General features: G+C 40.7%; 1 protein-coding gene across 1 annotated transcript; it reads left to right on the top strand.

The window, feature by feature from the left end:
- Positions 1 to 2,579: 2,579 nt before the first annotated feature.
- LOC133004689 (cadherin-like protein 26) lies at positions 2,580 to 11,055 on the top strand. The gene is made up of 17 exons (XM_061074163.1): positions 2,580 to 2,606; positions 3,745 to 3,877; positions 4,322 to 4,491; positions 4,598 to 4,732; positions 4,828 to 5,013; positions 5,934 to 6,205; positions 6,388 to 6,530; positions 6,641 to 6,871; positions 6,960 to 7,181; positions 7,319 to 7,443; positions 7,566 to 7,640; positions 8,055 to 8,120; positions 8,952 to 8,986; positions 9,325 to 9,382; positions 10,342 to 10,380; positions 10,474 to 10,557; positions 10,837 to 11,055. The coding sequence occupies exons 1-17, from the start codon at positions 2,580 to 2,582 to the stop codon at positions 11,053 to 11,055; spliced, it is 2,220 nt and encodes a 739-aa protein (XP_060930146.1).
- Positions 11,056 to 14,938: the final 3,883 nt, after the last annotated feature.

Raw genomic sequence — 14,938 nt, 5'->3', positions numbered from 1 at the left:
TTCTAATTATCTTAAAGCTTTTTTAATGTCTGTGTGGTTTAAAATGTGGCATTTGCACCGGGCCCTTAAACCTTTGCACTCACCTGTATTTTTACAGATCCAAATATTTTATCGTGACGTAATATGAAACAAGGATTATGTGCCATAAGCTTTACTTTGCTTGGTTGAAGATTGATTGACTGCACTGAAATAATTGTCATGCTCTGGTAATTTTGAATCTGTGTATTTGGACTGTTACTGGGTGTGTTGCTTTTATTTTTTTCTGTATTTTGCTGCAATGAGAGTGTTTTTGTCAATGAGTATTTCATTGTTCTTTGAACCTGTACCTACAAAGTGTTGCATTATGGAACGTATCGGCACCTGTTGAGTCTGACAGTTGAGTGTTTGTCTCGTTGAGAGTGAGGGATTTCCTTGTTTATGCCGTGTACAACATGTGTGTTTGTGTGGGTGAGTCAGGGTGTGGGCCTGTGGATCTGTACGGTAGATGTGGACCATCAACATTAAAAGACAACCATTTTGCAGTGTTATTAATGTTGTGCATCTCTTACCCACTCCCACATCTTGCTATGGACGGAATAAAAATAAGGCTAAACCAGTTATATTTGGTGTATGTGGTTTTCTGTCTTTCTTTTCCTTACTAGTTGTGGCTTCTAAACCTCCTTCAGAGCAGTTACAAATTAAACGTGACATAAAAAGGAATGCTTAACATGCCTGCAAAAACAGAACTCTCCAAACTCCAAGTTTAAATAATAATCACATCACTTCCCATGTCAACATGTAAAAGTCCTGAAAATGCAGAGTTGAGGAACTTTGGCCCAGGACAATTGAAACATACAACTTGTTGACCCCAGTCTTACTCTGCTTTCGAAGCAACTGAACACCAGCGTGACCGATCTAACAATATCCTCAAGTCAACATTAGTGGATCCCTCCTTTCTAGTTCAACCTGTTTGTCACCCTTCAGTTTTCAATCATCACTACAGCTCGAGTCAACTTCCGCTTTAATGTCATCTGTGACATACCACCTTCAAAGCTCAGAGAGCGTGTTCTCATCTACTCATTACCCACTTAACCACAGTCTCCGTTGTTAGACAGTCTTAAGTAAAATCATCATAGCTGTCACAATATACAAACTTGTACAAACTCTTGTTGTATTAAAAAGTAAGACTCTTACATTTTGTGTGTGTGTGTGGGGGCAAACAATTGCCTGAACTGCAGATAATTAACCGTTGCTTGGAGTATAAGGTGAAGTTGTACCACCTTATTGTGAAACAAAACAATAGACCCTCACTGTGACGGTTAAACCTATAAAGTGGAGTAAGAGTTCATTTCGCTGCCAAGAATTTTATTTCAGTTTCCCTCGCATGTAACAACTGCGAAATATAAAAAACACTTTTATGATGGCCCTGAACCAACAGAGCAGGTTTACATTTTGTCCCGGAGGCACCTCGTCCTCAACAATACCCCTCCTAGCTTCATTCTCTCATAGACACATTGACAATGGAGTCTTACATATAGTTGACATGGCTCCAAAAACAGGTTTGGTCCTCGCAAACAGAGCTGAAGTGCTTGCCTATTTGCAAATGGGGCGTGGACGTGAAATCTGATCATGAGTAGTCACAGGACACACATTCATATTGGGTTTTAATGTGAAAAGGACAAACTTATAGCATCCACAGCCGTGCCAGATGCAATCGCTAAACTTTGCATGTGAGTAGTTGGGATCAAAAATATATGCAAAGTTCAAAGAGGGTCGGGTGTTCCCCCTGAGTAATGAGTGCTCATGTTATGTCTGTTTTTTAGTCATCGTGAGTTGGAAAGTCAACTTATTTAGGAGCTGGTCTGAAGTCATTGCAAGATGGATCTATGGATTAGTTTAGTTCCATTGTGATACAGTAATTGTACGGATTCAAGTTTATCATCTTCCAGACATTAGATGGAATATTAAGAGTATTTCACAACGAGGACGACCGGTGTGAATTAGGAACACATTCATCTGAGGTCCTGGATACTGAAACATAACAGCCACGTTGCCGAACTCTGTATTGTACGTCTATTAGCCTTCTGAGTAGTAAGCAGGTTGTGAATCATTATTATGTTATTCTTTCTTAATTCTTTTGTGACCGATCGCTGAACACATTTCATCAAAACAAACATTCACTCTGCCCTTGACCTATTGTTGTAGACTGTTCCCTAAATTCTCAGGTGGCAATCACCTTGAAGGGAGAGGCAGGGTGGTAATGTATATATGAGAGTGATATGAGCCGTATATATGAGAGTTACCTGAGCCGTGCCACGTCTCCCAGTACACCCTGCGTTCACTTCAGTCACTTTATCGTATTCACAAAAACACTCTCCCATAATAAAGTCACATTTGGAAGTGATAGGAAATGTTCATGACGCTCATCTCCACTGGGTCTAAGTGTAAGTAGAGAAAAAAAGGCACCTTGCACAGCTGCATGCATGACCAACGTCAGCCAACCCGCTGCCTGCAGGTATTGTGGGCTGTCCCACTCTAACTCGAGCTGTATTGACTCTTTGGAGCATTCCCACAGAGCACATTGGACAGAGTGGATCACGATGAGGACTTTTTCCCTGCTTCTGCTGGTAAGTTAAGTTGGGAGAAAGATTTGGTTCACAATGAACACGATGAACAAGGTGAATGTTTAGAAATGATAGCACATGTACTGAGTGTCTAGTTGTTGACTGTCAAAGTGTTATTTTTAAGTTTAAGTTTATCAAACAAAACCAGTTGCATGGATTATACTATGAAATGCAAGTTGTGGACATGGTAATGTGCAGCTTTTAGTTTTTTTTACAGTTATTGATTTTGTTTTACAGTTATTGATTCAAACATCTTCGATGACTTTACCTTTGACTTGAATGGTAAACTCAATTAACAGGACTTCTTCTCTCGCTTTGGTTTCCCATCACATTCTAAAGTCATAGAGATTAGATGAAGTGGAAACCGTATTTGTTGCCCATATGTGCATGTGAACGTGGTTCTGCACGTTGTGGACATATCTACATAGATGTTAACTGAATAACAAAATACAGTGAATAAAATGCAGGGGGTGTCAGGATACAGTGATGGATCAAGTAGTTATATTGGATCACTTTTCTTGTCGTTGTAGGTTGCATTAGCAGCCCAGGCAGAGTCTGGACATGGGAAGCACACGAGGCGTGCTAAGCGGGTAATTACTTTGCGTTTGGAATTGTAACCATCGGCTACAATGGTTTGATGTGAGCAAAAATGACAGCTGTGAACTTTACTAATCCACAGGAGCTTTTGCTGCGTTCCAAAAGAAGGTGGGTTTTGTCTACGATTGAACTAAAAGAGGAAGAAGCTGTCGTGGGGGAAAGAACACTTGTTTCAAAGGTGAAGACTTTTTTTTGTAAATGAAATTATCAAACAGTGTGGAAGCTCATTCTTGTCCGGCTCCGACATGCAAACTATATCAACTCAGTTGTTTGTGTTTGGACTCTAGATGTTTAATGACAAGAAAACACACGATGATCATCCATCCGAATTCCATCTCAGTGGAAAGGGTGTGGATGACGGCTATTTTCGAATTGATGAAAAAAACGGAGAGGTGTTTCTCTTAAAAAAAATTGACAGAGAGAAAACCCCCCATTTCGAGGTGAGTTTCATACTGGAATACCAGTTCCTCTGACAGTAGATACACTTTCATTGATTTTTTTGTAACCACTGGAAATCATCTTTCATGTGTTCCTTTACTCACAGATGAAGTTTGAAATCCTGACGGACGGCGTTGCAATAGACGATCAACTAACTATAATTGTAGATGTAGAGGACATCAATGACAATGCACCTATTTTTAAGAATCTGATTTTCAATGTAAAGGAGAACACAGAGGGTGAGTATGCAGTTGTGCATGACTCATTGAGTATGCATGCTTTCTTCTTGCAGTCACTCATATCACACATAAAACTAGAAGGGTGCTCGTAGAGCGCAAACCTCTGCCAAGGCTAACGCCCTATCTCACCACGTTAAAGAAAAACAAAATCCTTAATCCATTTGTCCAGATCCACTTCAAAAGTGAATGGGTTCTTCCTTGGGTTGCGCTCCCACCCCTATAGAGTTATCCTGTTGATATGGCTATAAAAAGAGTTCCCACAAAGTCTAGATGGTCAAACGGAGATGTGAGATAATTATCATTTCTGTTCAATAATCAAATCTGGTCTTTATCTTTTAGCCTGTCTCGCACTCATGCTGGGTTCTTGTTCATCTTGTTCCTCACTTCCTACTTTAATATAACTCGTTAATTCTTTTGTGCTTCCTTTTCTTCAATATCCTCAAGGGATCTTGCCAGTGGTGCTGGAGGTTTCTGACGACGATCAGGAGGACACGCTTAACACTAAAGTCACCATCACTATGGTTAAACAGGAACCGGCAGAGCCCAAGATTGAGTTGAAACAGCTCAGTAACACAAAGGCCCAGCTCACATTTAAAGGATGTTTTGACTACGATGTGAGGATCTGTGACCTACTTTGGGCAGCTGGATATAAACAGGCTTACACATTCATACAGATTTTTCAATATGATGTTTGTAAAATATCATACACATCTGTTACAGAAAATCAAGACATATAAAGTTACGGTTGAAGCAAAAGATCACGGGAAAGACCCTAGATCTTTATCCTCCACTGCTGTTGTTACTCTCAATGTTGTTGACACAAACACCCATCCACCAAAGTTCAAGAACAAAAAGGTAAGGGTTATCATCATCCTCATCCTAATTATTATTATTCAAGTTTGTCTTTGGGCTGACATGATGTTAAAGATAAATCTGTCCTGTCTGTCCAGTTCTATGGTGAGGTGTATGAATCACAACCCAAAAAGGACTTATTGAGAGTTGAAGTAGAAGACAAAGACACTCCGAACACTCCTGGATGGCGGGCGAAATACTTCTTCGTTGACAAAAAAGAGGAAGAATTTTTCCAAATTGAAACTGACCCAGAAACAAATGAAGGTATTCTGAACTTCATCAAGGTAATTCAGCTCATCTCAATCCATTAGAAACCTGGTCTATTCCCAGTGGAGCAAGTCAAGAATGTGTCATGAATATATAGTTAGGTTCATAAATATTTGGACATTGACACAATTTTCCTCATTTTGGCTCTATACACCACCACAATGGATATTGAATGAAACAATCAAGTTGTGCTTTAAGTGCAGACTTTCAGCTTTATAGAGGGTATTAATATCCAAATCAGGTTAATGGTGTAGGAATTACAACAAATGTTATATGTGGCAACCCCTTTTTAAGGGACCAAAAGTAATTGAACAAACGCACATAATCATAAATGTAATTGTCACTTTTAATACTTGGTTGCAAATCCTTTGCAGTCAATGACAGCCTGAAGTCTGGAACCAATAGACATCCCCGGACGCTGGGTTTCGTCCCTGGTGATGCTCTGCCAGGCCTATACTGCATATTGCTATCTCTCTGATAGGTTTGTTTAGATTTTTCAGCCTAATGATGGCTTGCTTCACTGATAATGACAGCTATTTGGACTTCATATTGAGAGTTGACAGCAACAGATTCCAAACACAAATACCACACTTGAAATGAACTCTAGACCTTTTATCTGCTCCTTGTCAATGAAATAACGAGGGAGTAAAACACACCTGGCCATGGAACAGCTGAGCAGCCAATTGTCCAATTACTTTTGGTCCCTTAAAAAGGGGGGTGCATTTGTTGTAATTCCTACACCGTTCACCTGATTTGGATGTTAATGCCCTCAAACTAAAGCTGAAAGTCTGCACTTAAAGCACTTTGATTGTTTCATTCAAAATACAATGTGGTGGTGTACAGAGCCAAAATGATGAAAATTTTGTCAATGTCCAAATATTTATGGACCTAACTGTACGTTGCACCAGTATTGATCTAAACCTGCATGTCTTTTCAGGGGAAGGATTATGAGAGGACAATTAATATAACCTTGGAGATAGGAGTAGAGAACGAAGAACCCCTTTTTGTTTGTGCAGACAAATCAACCGGCACAGTCACACTTCCACATAAAAATAAAGTCAACGTCACAATAAAAATGTTTGAAGTCAATGACGCACCGCAGTTTGACCCAGAGAAAGTTGATGTGTACCTAAAGGAAGAGGAGGAGCCGGGGAAGTGGTGGCTCCCTCCAAAGGTTACTGATCCGGACTCTGACCTAAAGAACATCAGGTTGGTGCCAAATAAGTTCATATCTGCTAAATTTGTTTCCACATGTTGCATCAAGCACAATTTTTTAAGCAGCTCCTTTCTCTTTGAAGGTTTTCTTTCATTTTTGCCTCGGCCGTTTGTCAGAAACGTCATTAACCTAATATGTTCTGCTCCACTCTCAAATATCTCCTATCTGTGATCAGGTTTGTGCTGTGCGAAGATCCAGCAGGTTGGCTGACCATTGACCCGATTTCAGGAAAAGTCACATCAGTGATGAAAATGGACAGAGAATCACCTTTTGTTGAGAAGGGCATTTACAAAGCAGTCATCTGCGCCATTGATGACGGTATGAAGGAGCTCTACTTTGTATTGTAATCAAGCACAAGCTGTAGAATAGGGTTCATTGGTAAACTGGGTTCATAAGGTGATAGTTTTTTCTTTGCCTTGGTTACCAAGGCGAACCTCCAGCCAGCAGTACATGCCCGCTGCTGTTCCACCTGGGGGATGTCAATGACAACAAGCCAAAGCTGGCAAGCAAAAGCGTAATTTTGTGTGGAAACAAGGGCGACAGGGCCATGGTGCCTGTCATAGACCCAGATGATCCTCCATACAGTGGGCCCTTTGCCTTTTCTCTGGGAGGTGATGATGAAAATCTGAAGACGCAATGGAAACTAGACCCTGATCTCGGTTAGTATGTAGCTTTACACCCACGTCAATAAAATAAATTGTTCCAAGCAAAAAGATACTATTTAACTTTCTTGACGTTCTTCTCCAGGTATGGAAGGCGGCCTTGTTAGCCTGAAGCCACTTGCTTATGGCAACTACTCTGTGCCACTGAAGATTGAGGACCAACAGGGCATGGGCGCACAAGATACCGTCAATGTGATAGTGTGCAACTGTGGGGAAGCAGACGTTTGCCCAGCCAGAGGGCCGCTATCAACCAGCCTCGGGGCCGCTGGTGTTGGATTGATTATTCTGGGATTGCTAATATTTTTATGTGAGTATAGAGCAGTCAATTGATACATTAATGAAACCACAAAGTTCCTGCTCAATAAACCAACAGTGACTAAGGGACCTGGTAGTTCCTTGAAAACACAACATGTTCTTAAATGTTAATTTGATGTGTGTCTGTAGTGCTGCTCCTCGTCTTTATATGTAAGTGTGGAGAAGGGGCGATGAAACACATCACCCTCCCGTACGATGAGGGCAGTCAGACCCTTATGAAGTACAACGAAGAAGGAGGCGGCGCTGCAAGCACAGTGAGTTGGTTGTGTGCTATGTTCAACTTAGTGGGAGTAAGGCAGTGACATTATATGCTATATTTCTACCCAGTTTGAGGGGGCTGCACTGTTATTTAATGTCTTTTCTCCCTATCTGCCAGGCTATGCCCACTATGCCCTGGCTATCTTCAAATGGTGAAACTGTGACAGACAGCCAGAAACTGGCCAGCGGGCAGGTACGCCTGATACCGCCACTCTCACCTCTCTCTCCCCTTTTTTTCGTGGTTGACCTTTTGAGAGACAGGTCTTACGTGTTAGCCTTGTATCAATTTTAGGGTGGGTCCAAAGTCTTAACCCTCATGGTAAATTTCTGACAGCTCTAATCCAGTTGCTTTTCTTTGTATATCTAACTGAGCCTATGGGATGAACGCAGATGTGTGATTTACTATGGAGGTTCAATGGTATGCGGTTGACATGTGTATCAACTTAGTTACAGGGTTTGTGTGATTTGTGTGACAAGTAGCTCACAGGGTGAACTTTACCAGTATAGCCAGATACCACACAATTTAAGTAACCTGGAGAACCTGCAAGGAGGGGCTTCTTACACATTTTAAAGGGGTCTGCTTAACACATCTTCTCTGCTCAAATAGATAAACAGAGCGGATCAGGTCATGATCCAGAATGTGGGCAAATACAACACCGTAGGATCCATCATGGTGAGTAATAAACAGTTTTCTGAGTTTGAGAGTCTTTAAAACAAAGACTTGTGACCTGTGGATTTTTAAGGAATGGTTTAAAGTATCACAACTTGTTGAAATGTGGATTTCTGATAAAAAGTGTGTAGTTGTAAAAGGCCTTGTTCTTGTCCTACTACGCTCCTCCACCCCCGAATTAACCTTAATGTGTGTCACTGACAGAGTCATTCTAACACGAGCGCAATGGAAATGCATGACACTCGCAGATTTCTTGGAGGGCAGAGCATGGTGAGTGCACACTTTGATTTATTAATTTGTGTTATGATTAACAATTTGCTGTCTCTGGCCTTTATATATATATATTTATTAAAGATATATACACTACCGTTCAAAAGTTTGGGGTCACCCAGACAATTTCGTGTTTTCCATGAAAACTCACTTTTATTTATCAAATGAGTTGCAAAATGAATAGAAAATATAGTCAAGACATTGACAAGGTTAGAAATAATGATTTTTATTGGAAATATTAATTTTGTTCTTCAAACTTTGCTTCCGTCAAAGAATGCTCCATTTGCAGCAATTATAGCATTGCAGACTTTTGGCATTCTAGCTGTTAATTTGTTGAGGTAATCTGTAGAAATTTCCCCCAACGCTTCCTGACGCACCTCCCACAAGTTGGATTAGCTTGATGAGCACTTCTTGCGTACCATACGGTCAAGCTGCTCCCACAACAGCTCAACAGGGTTGAGATATGATGACTGCACTGGCCACTCCATTACAGACAGACTGCTTCTTCCCTAAATAGTTCTTGCATAATTTGGAAGTGTGCTTTGGGTCATTCTCCTGTTGTAGGAGGAAATCGGCTCCAATCAAGCGCTGTCCACAGGGTATGGCATGGCGTTGCAAAATGGAGTGATAGCCTTCCTTATCTAAAATCCCTTTTACCTTGTACAAATCTCCCACTTTACCAGCACCAAATCAGCCCCAGACCATCACATTACCTCCACCATGCTTGACAGATGGCGTCAGGCACTCTTCGAGCATCTTTTCACCTGTTTTGTGTCTCACAAATGTTCTTCTGTTTGATCCAAACACCTCAAACTTTGATTCATCTGTCCATAACACTTTTTTCCAATCTTCCTCTGTCCAATGTTTGTGTTCTTTTCAATCTTTTCTTTTTATTGGCCAGTCTCATATATGGCTTTTTCTTTGCCACTCTGCCTAGAAGGCCAGCATCCCGGAGTCGCCTCTTCACTGTAGACGTTGACACTGGCATTTTGCGGGTACGATTTAAAGAAGCTGCCAATTAAGGACCTGTGAGGCGTCTATTTCTCAAACTAGAGACTCTAATATACTTGTCTTCTTGCTGAGTTGTGCACCGGGGCCTCCCACTTCTCCCTTACCACTCTGGTTAGAGCCTGTTTGTGCTGTTCTATGAAGGGAGTAGTACACACCTTTGTAGGACATTTTCAGTTTCTTCGCAATTTCTTGCATGGAATAGCCTTCATTTCTAAGAACAAGAATAGACTGGCGAGTTTCACATGAAAGTTCTCTTTTTCTGGCCATTTAGAGAGTATAATCGAACCCACAATTATGATGCTCCAGATACTCAACTAGCTCAAAGGAAGGCCAGTTTTATAGCTTCTCTCAACAGCTAAACAGTTTTCAGCTGTGCAAACAGAATTGCACACGGGTCTTCAAGGGTTTTCTAATCATCCATTAGTCTTCTAAGGCGATTAGCAAACACAATGTACTATTAGAACACTGGAGTGATGGTTCCTGGAAATTTGCCTCTATACACCTATGTAGATATTTCATTACAAACCAGACGTTTCCACCTAGAATAGTCATTTACCACATCAACAATGTATAGATTGTATTTCTGATTAATTTAATGTTATCTTCATTGAAAAATAAGAACATTTCTACATGACCCCAAACTTTTGAACGGTAGTGTATATATACTTCTGTTTACGCACAAAACCTTTTTCACCGTTTTAAGAGAGTAAAATTAGTCACTTGATTGGGAAACTAATCAAATTTGATGGTCTCCACTGGTCGTATTGGTGTTTGAGCACAGAACCAGGAAACTCATTGCTTAAAATATGTTTTGGATTTTGTAATGGCGCTCGATCCAGAGGCAAATGTCCTCAAAACATTTACAGAAAGAGAGCACAAAGAGATTGTGAAGGCAGAAGGTAGAAGAATGAATATGATTTGTACTTGTTTTTCTTCCTTTTAGAACATATCAAGGAATACAACCAGGAGCAACAGCTACCGGGTAAGTGGCGCTCTCCAATGATGGAACTTTATTTCATAAGTAGCCAAAAAGTAATGTCTTTGACTTGTTAACAAGGCATTTGAAAAAACCCAGGTACCCATGAAGGGAGGCTCCACCAGCTACATGCAGTCTTTCAGCATGCGGTCAAATATCCTCCTCCCTGATCTCATCGAAAGGGTAAGATGACACAGAGCTGAACGCCAGGCATCCTCTCTTAATGTTCATAAAGCACTCGTCTTAACTGATTATAAAATTCAACAAGCTGTACAGGTTGCAGAGCACTGACTGATGAACAGGACAAAACAATGATTTAGTGAATGAGAATAAATTAAATAACAAGCATATGCAGGACATGATGAGAACGAAATCCCTGTGATGTTTTACTGCCTTTGCCTTCAGCCTTCAGCTCTTTTTGACAAACTGACCCAGAAAATCTATTTTTACTAAATTCCACAGAAACTCCACTTGGTTGATGGAGACATTATCGACCACCCGATGCAACAGCCCTTTGCATATGCCTACGAGGGTCAGAACAGCAAATGCCAGTCACTGGATAAGCTGTCCCTCAGCAACCTGGGAGATGAAACAGAGTTTCTGAATGATTTAGGGCCAAAGTTCATGACCTTGGGCAACATCTGTCACCAAACAGCTCAAGACAACAACACACAGATTTGAGGGTCACAGCTGGAATATGCCTTTTACATCATGTAAGGCACTCGTCTTTACCCTGGACGCCAGCATGGTGTGTGTGGCATGGTGTGACTACTTGGGAGAGTATCTCCAGGTTATTCGTTTTTGGAGCAGATCAGTCAAAGGTTGTTTCCTAACATAACTCTGAACTGTGAATAAAAGTACAAACTATTATGTTGATCAGAAAATTATTCCCCCTCCTATCATTTCATTTGATAGGTGTCATGAAAAAGTCAGAAAATTACATCATGCATAGTTCATTGTAGTTGTACTTAATTTTTCGAGCTATCCCTGCATCCTATAGGACTATAGACATGACTGGAGACTTGTATCGATAGAAAATGAATTTATAATCATATGGTAGGAATGACGTCAGAAAATAACTTGATATAGTGTACTGAACGCATTCATTTTTGCAAAACAATAACATAAGGATCAGGAATCACACGAATCTACTAGTTCAGATCAACCAATAATTCCATCATATTGTATTAACGACGTAGAAAAGTAATCAGTTTAATGTGGTGTATACGGTGCATGTTCACAGTCACATGTCACAGCTGGAATATGCGTTTAACATCAAGTAAGGCACTCGTCTTTACCCTGGACGCCAGCATGGTGTTTGTGTGTGTGTGTCCCACACACACAGACCGCCAGCAACGCATGGGCGGATTTTCATCAAACTTAGAAATACTACTAGGGAAAGTATCTCCAGGTGATTCGTTTTTGGAGCAGATCAGTCAAAGGTCGAGGTCAAGGTCGACATGAAAAATGGCGCATAAGAACACTTTTCCTTACATAACTCTGTGAATAATAGTAAAAAAATATTATGTTGATCAGAAAATGATTCCCCATCGTATGATGTAATTTGATAGGTGTCATGAAGAAGTCAGAACATTACATCAGGAAAGTTCATTGTAGTTGCACTTAATTTTTTAGAGCTATCCCTGCATCCTATAGGACTATAGACATGACCGGAGGCTTGTATCGATAGAAAATATAGTGTACTAACGCATTCATTTTTGCAAAACAATAACATAAGTATCAGGTATCAAACAAATCTACATCCTAGTTTAGATCAACCAATCATTCCTGATCATATTGTATTAACGACGTAGAAAAGTAATCAGTTTAATGTGGTGTATACGGTGCATGTTCAGTGTAAGCATCGCCCCTTTCAGTGTTTTCCATGCCTTGTTTGTGACTATGATTAAGATCCGGATGGTTATTAATATATTTATATACCGCAAAGTTTAGATTGTGTACTTTGACATTACGCACTTAAACATCTTACCTGCAGTTTGGGAACCTCCAAGCAATTTACACATTTGGTTGATTTATGAAATGAAAATAAATAAATACACTTTTAGAAAATACACGTTAGAATAAGCCTCTCCTTTAACAGTAATGCACTGTTTCTGCAATCCTAAAGTACGTGTTCCTCGTACTGTACCACCTTAGTTTTGTGCCCAAACTTTTGCAAATGCCACACTTAGTTTCAATTCTAATTATCTAAAAGCTTTTTTAATGTCTGCGTGGTTTAAAATGTGGCATTTGCACCGGGGTCCCTTTAACCTTTGCACTCAACTGTATTTTTACAGATCCAAATATTTTATCGTGACGTGATATGGAACAAGGATTATGTGCCATAAGCTTTACTTTGCTTGGTTGAAGAATGATTGACTGCACTGAAATAATTGTCATGCTCTGGTGATTTTGAATCTGTGTCTTTGCACAGTTACTGGTTGTGTTGGATTTTATTTGTTTTGGTACTTTGCTGCAATGAGAGTGTTGCAACGCCTCAGTGCAAACCTGTGTTTCTATCTCTGGAGGTTATGTTAGTATTATTATTTTTATTTTTTTACTACAATTTTAAGAACCTAATAGAAGGTTTACTGTGGATACTGGGAATAGTTATGATGCATGCAATGTTTTATTTCTGGAAGCGATTTATTTCCCAGAGCCCCATTTTTAAAGAGTTTCTTGTTTGTGACGGACCAGCAGAGATTTGACTGGTTGACAGCTCCTGACTACACAGCCAAGAGGGCAAACTGTGCAGGGACCATTCATCGTCCCATTGTGTTTTCAGATGATCAACATGAGGCAGAAATTAGTAAAATCAAACAAAAAAGTTCATTTTCCTCTTCTCAACATTAATCGTTTGCTGTGTGCATGTGCAGACGGTTTGTAGTATCATGAAAGGAGCTGTGATTGTAAATGCATGCTGTTTTTGTTCTTGTTCGGCACCTGTTGAGTCTGACAGTTGAGTGTTTGTCTTGTTGAGAGTAAGGGATTTCCTTTTTTATGCAGTCCACAACATGTGTGTTTGTGTGGGTGGGTCAGGGTGTGGGCCTGTTGATGTGTACGGTAGATGTGGACCATCAACATTAAAAGACAACCATTTTGCACTGTTATTAATGTTGTGCATCTCGTACTCACTCCCACATCTTGCTATGGACTGAATAAAAATAAGGCTAAACCAGTTGAATTTGGTGTGTGTGGTTTTCTGTATTTCTTTTCCTCACTGCTTATGGTTTCTAAACCTCCTTCAGAGCAGTTAAAAATTAAACATGACATAAAAAGGAATGCTTAACATGCCTGTAAAAACAGAACTCTCCAAACTTCAAGTTTAAATAATAATCACATCACTTCCCATGTCAACATGTAAAAGTCCTGAAAATGCACAGTTGAGGAACTTTGGCCCAGGACAATTGAAACATACAACTTGATGACCCCAGTCTAACTCTGCTTTCGAAGCAACTGAACACTAGCGTGACCGACCCAACAATATCCTCAAAGTCAACATTAGTTGATCCCTCCTTTCTAGTTCTACCTGTTTGTCACCCTTCAGTTTTCAATCATCACTACAACTTGAGTCAACTTCCGCTTTTATGTCATCTGTGACATACCACCTTCAAAGTTCAGAGAGCATGTTCTCATCTACTCATTACCCACATAACCACAGTCTCCGTTGTTAGACAGTCTTAGGTAAAATCATCATAGCTGTCACAATAGACAAACTTGTACAAACTCTTGTTGTATTAAAAAGTAAGACTCTTAAAGGGCCCATATTATGAAATTGCCACTTTTGTAGTGCTTCTACATGTTAATTTGGGTATCTGGCATGTCTACCGTCCCAAAAACTCTGGAAAAAAACAACTCCCGCGATTTGTTGTGGTTCCTCTATGTCAGAAACTGTATGCTAGAGTGCGTCCAATGGGGTTATTGGCTTTCTCTACGTCATTTCAGCCCATAGAACACTCCCCCATAGATCTATGCACTCTCCCACCACCACTCGACCCACCAATGGATGGAACCACCATAGATTTAAGAACCACCCACTTTATTGAGCGTCCATCGGTTTGCGCCGCCATTGCATTCTTGTGAGCCTTGGAAACACTTGGATAAGCTAACTAGCAGCATGAAATGAATTCGACCACCGAGATGCTCAGTGCTCGGCTGCACAAATCAGCACAAAGCTCTTCATGTGACTCCAGCTTCAGAAGACGCAAGCTTGAGTTGGATTGAGTTCATATATGATGGCCTCCACCGTAGCCCGGAGCCCGGGAGCCGCGTAGCCCGGCAGCCGCGAACCCGGAGCCGGGAGACAAGAGCACGGAGCCGGGAGAGCGAGCTGTTGGTGTTTTTCCAGGTAGGAGCTCGGAGCTGCTTCGCTGTGTTGATGCTGTGGACTATGTGACTCTGTTTGATTGCTGTGCCTCTGCTACCTCAGCTGGCTGTGACTTGTTGGATGTGTTTGTTTACGGGTAGCAGCAGCGAGCTAACGCTGGCTTCTGTGTGTGTGTTTTGTCCCGGTAGAAGCAGCATGTATAAATAGAAAACAAGGGGGACGTCCCGCAGCTACCAC

Source organism: Limanda limanda, chromosome 7, assembly GCF_963576545.1.
Source record: "Limanda limanda chromosome 7, fLimLim1.1, whole genome shotgun sequence".
NCBI classification, from domain to species: domain Eukaryota; kingdom Metazoa; phylum Chordata; class Actinopteri; order Pleuronectiformes; family Pleuronectidae; genus Limanda; species Limanda limanda.
The sequence above is the reverse complement of the archived record's forward strand: the minus strand, read 5'-3'. Positions and strand labels throughout refer to the sequence as shown.

What these genes read in the sequence shown, in the direction of transcription:
- LOC133004689 (XM_061074163.1), top strand. Translation starts at nt 2,580, where the DNA reads ATGAGGACTTTTTCCCTGCTTCTGCTG. An exon ending in CAAAGTTCAAGAACAAAAAG is followed by an intron (nt 4,733 to 4,827) that starts GTAAGGGTTATC and finishes CTGTCTGTCCAG; the next exon opens with TTCTATGGTGAGGTGTATGA. An exon ending in GGGATTGCTAATATTTTTAT is followed by an intron (nt 7,182 to 7,318) that starts GTGAGTATAGAG and finishes GTGTGTCTGTAG; the next exon opens with TGCTGCTCCTCGTCTTTATA.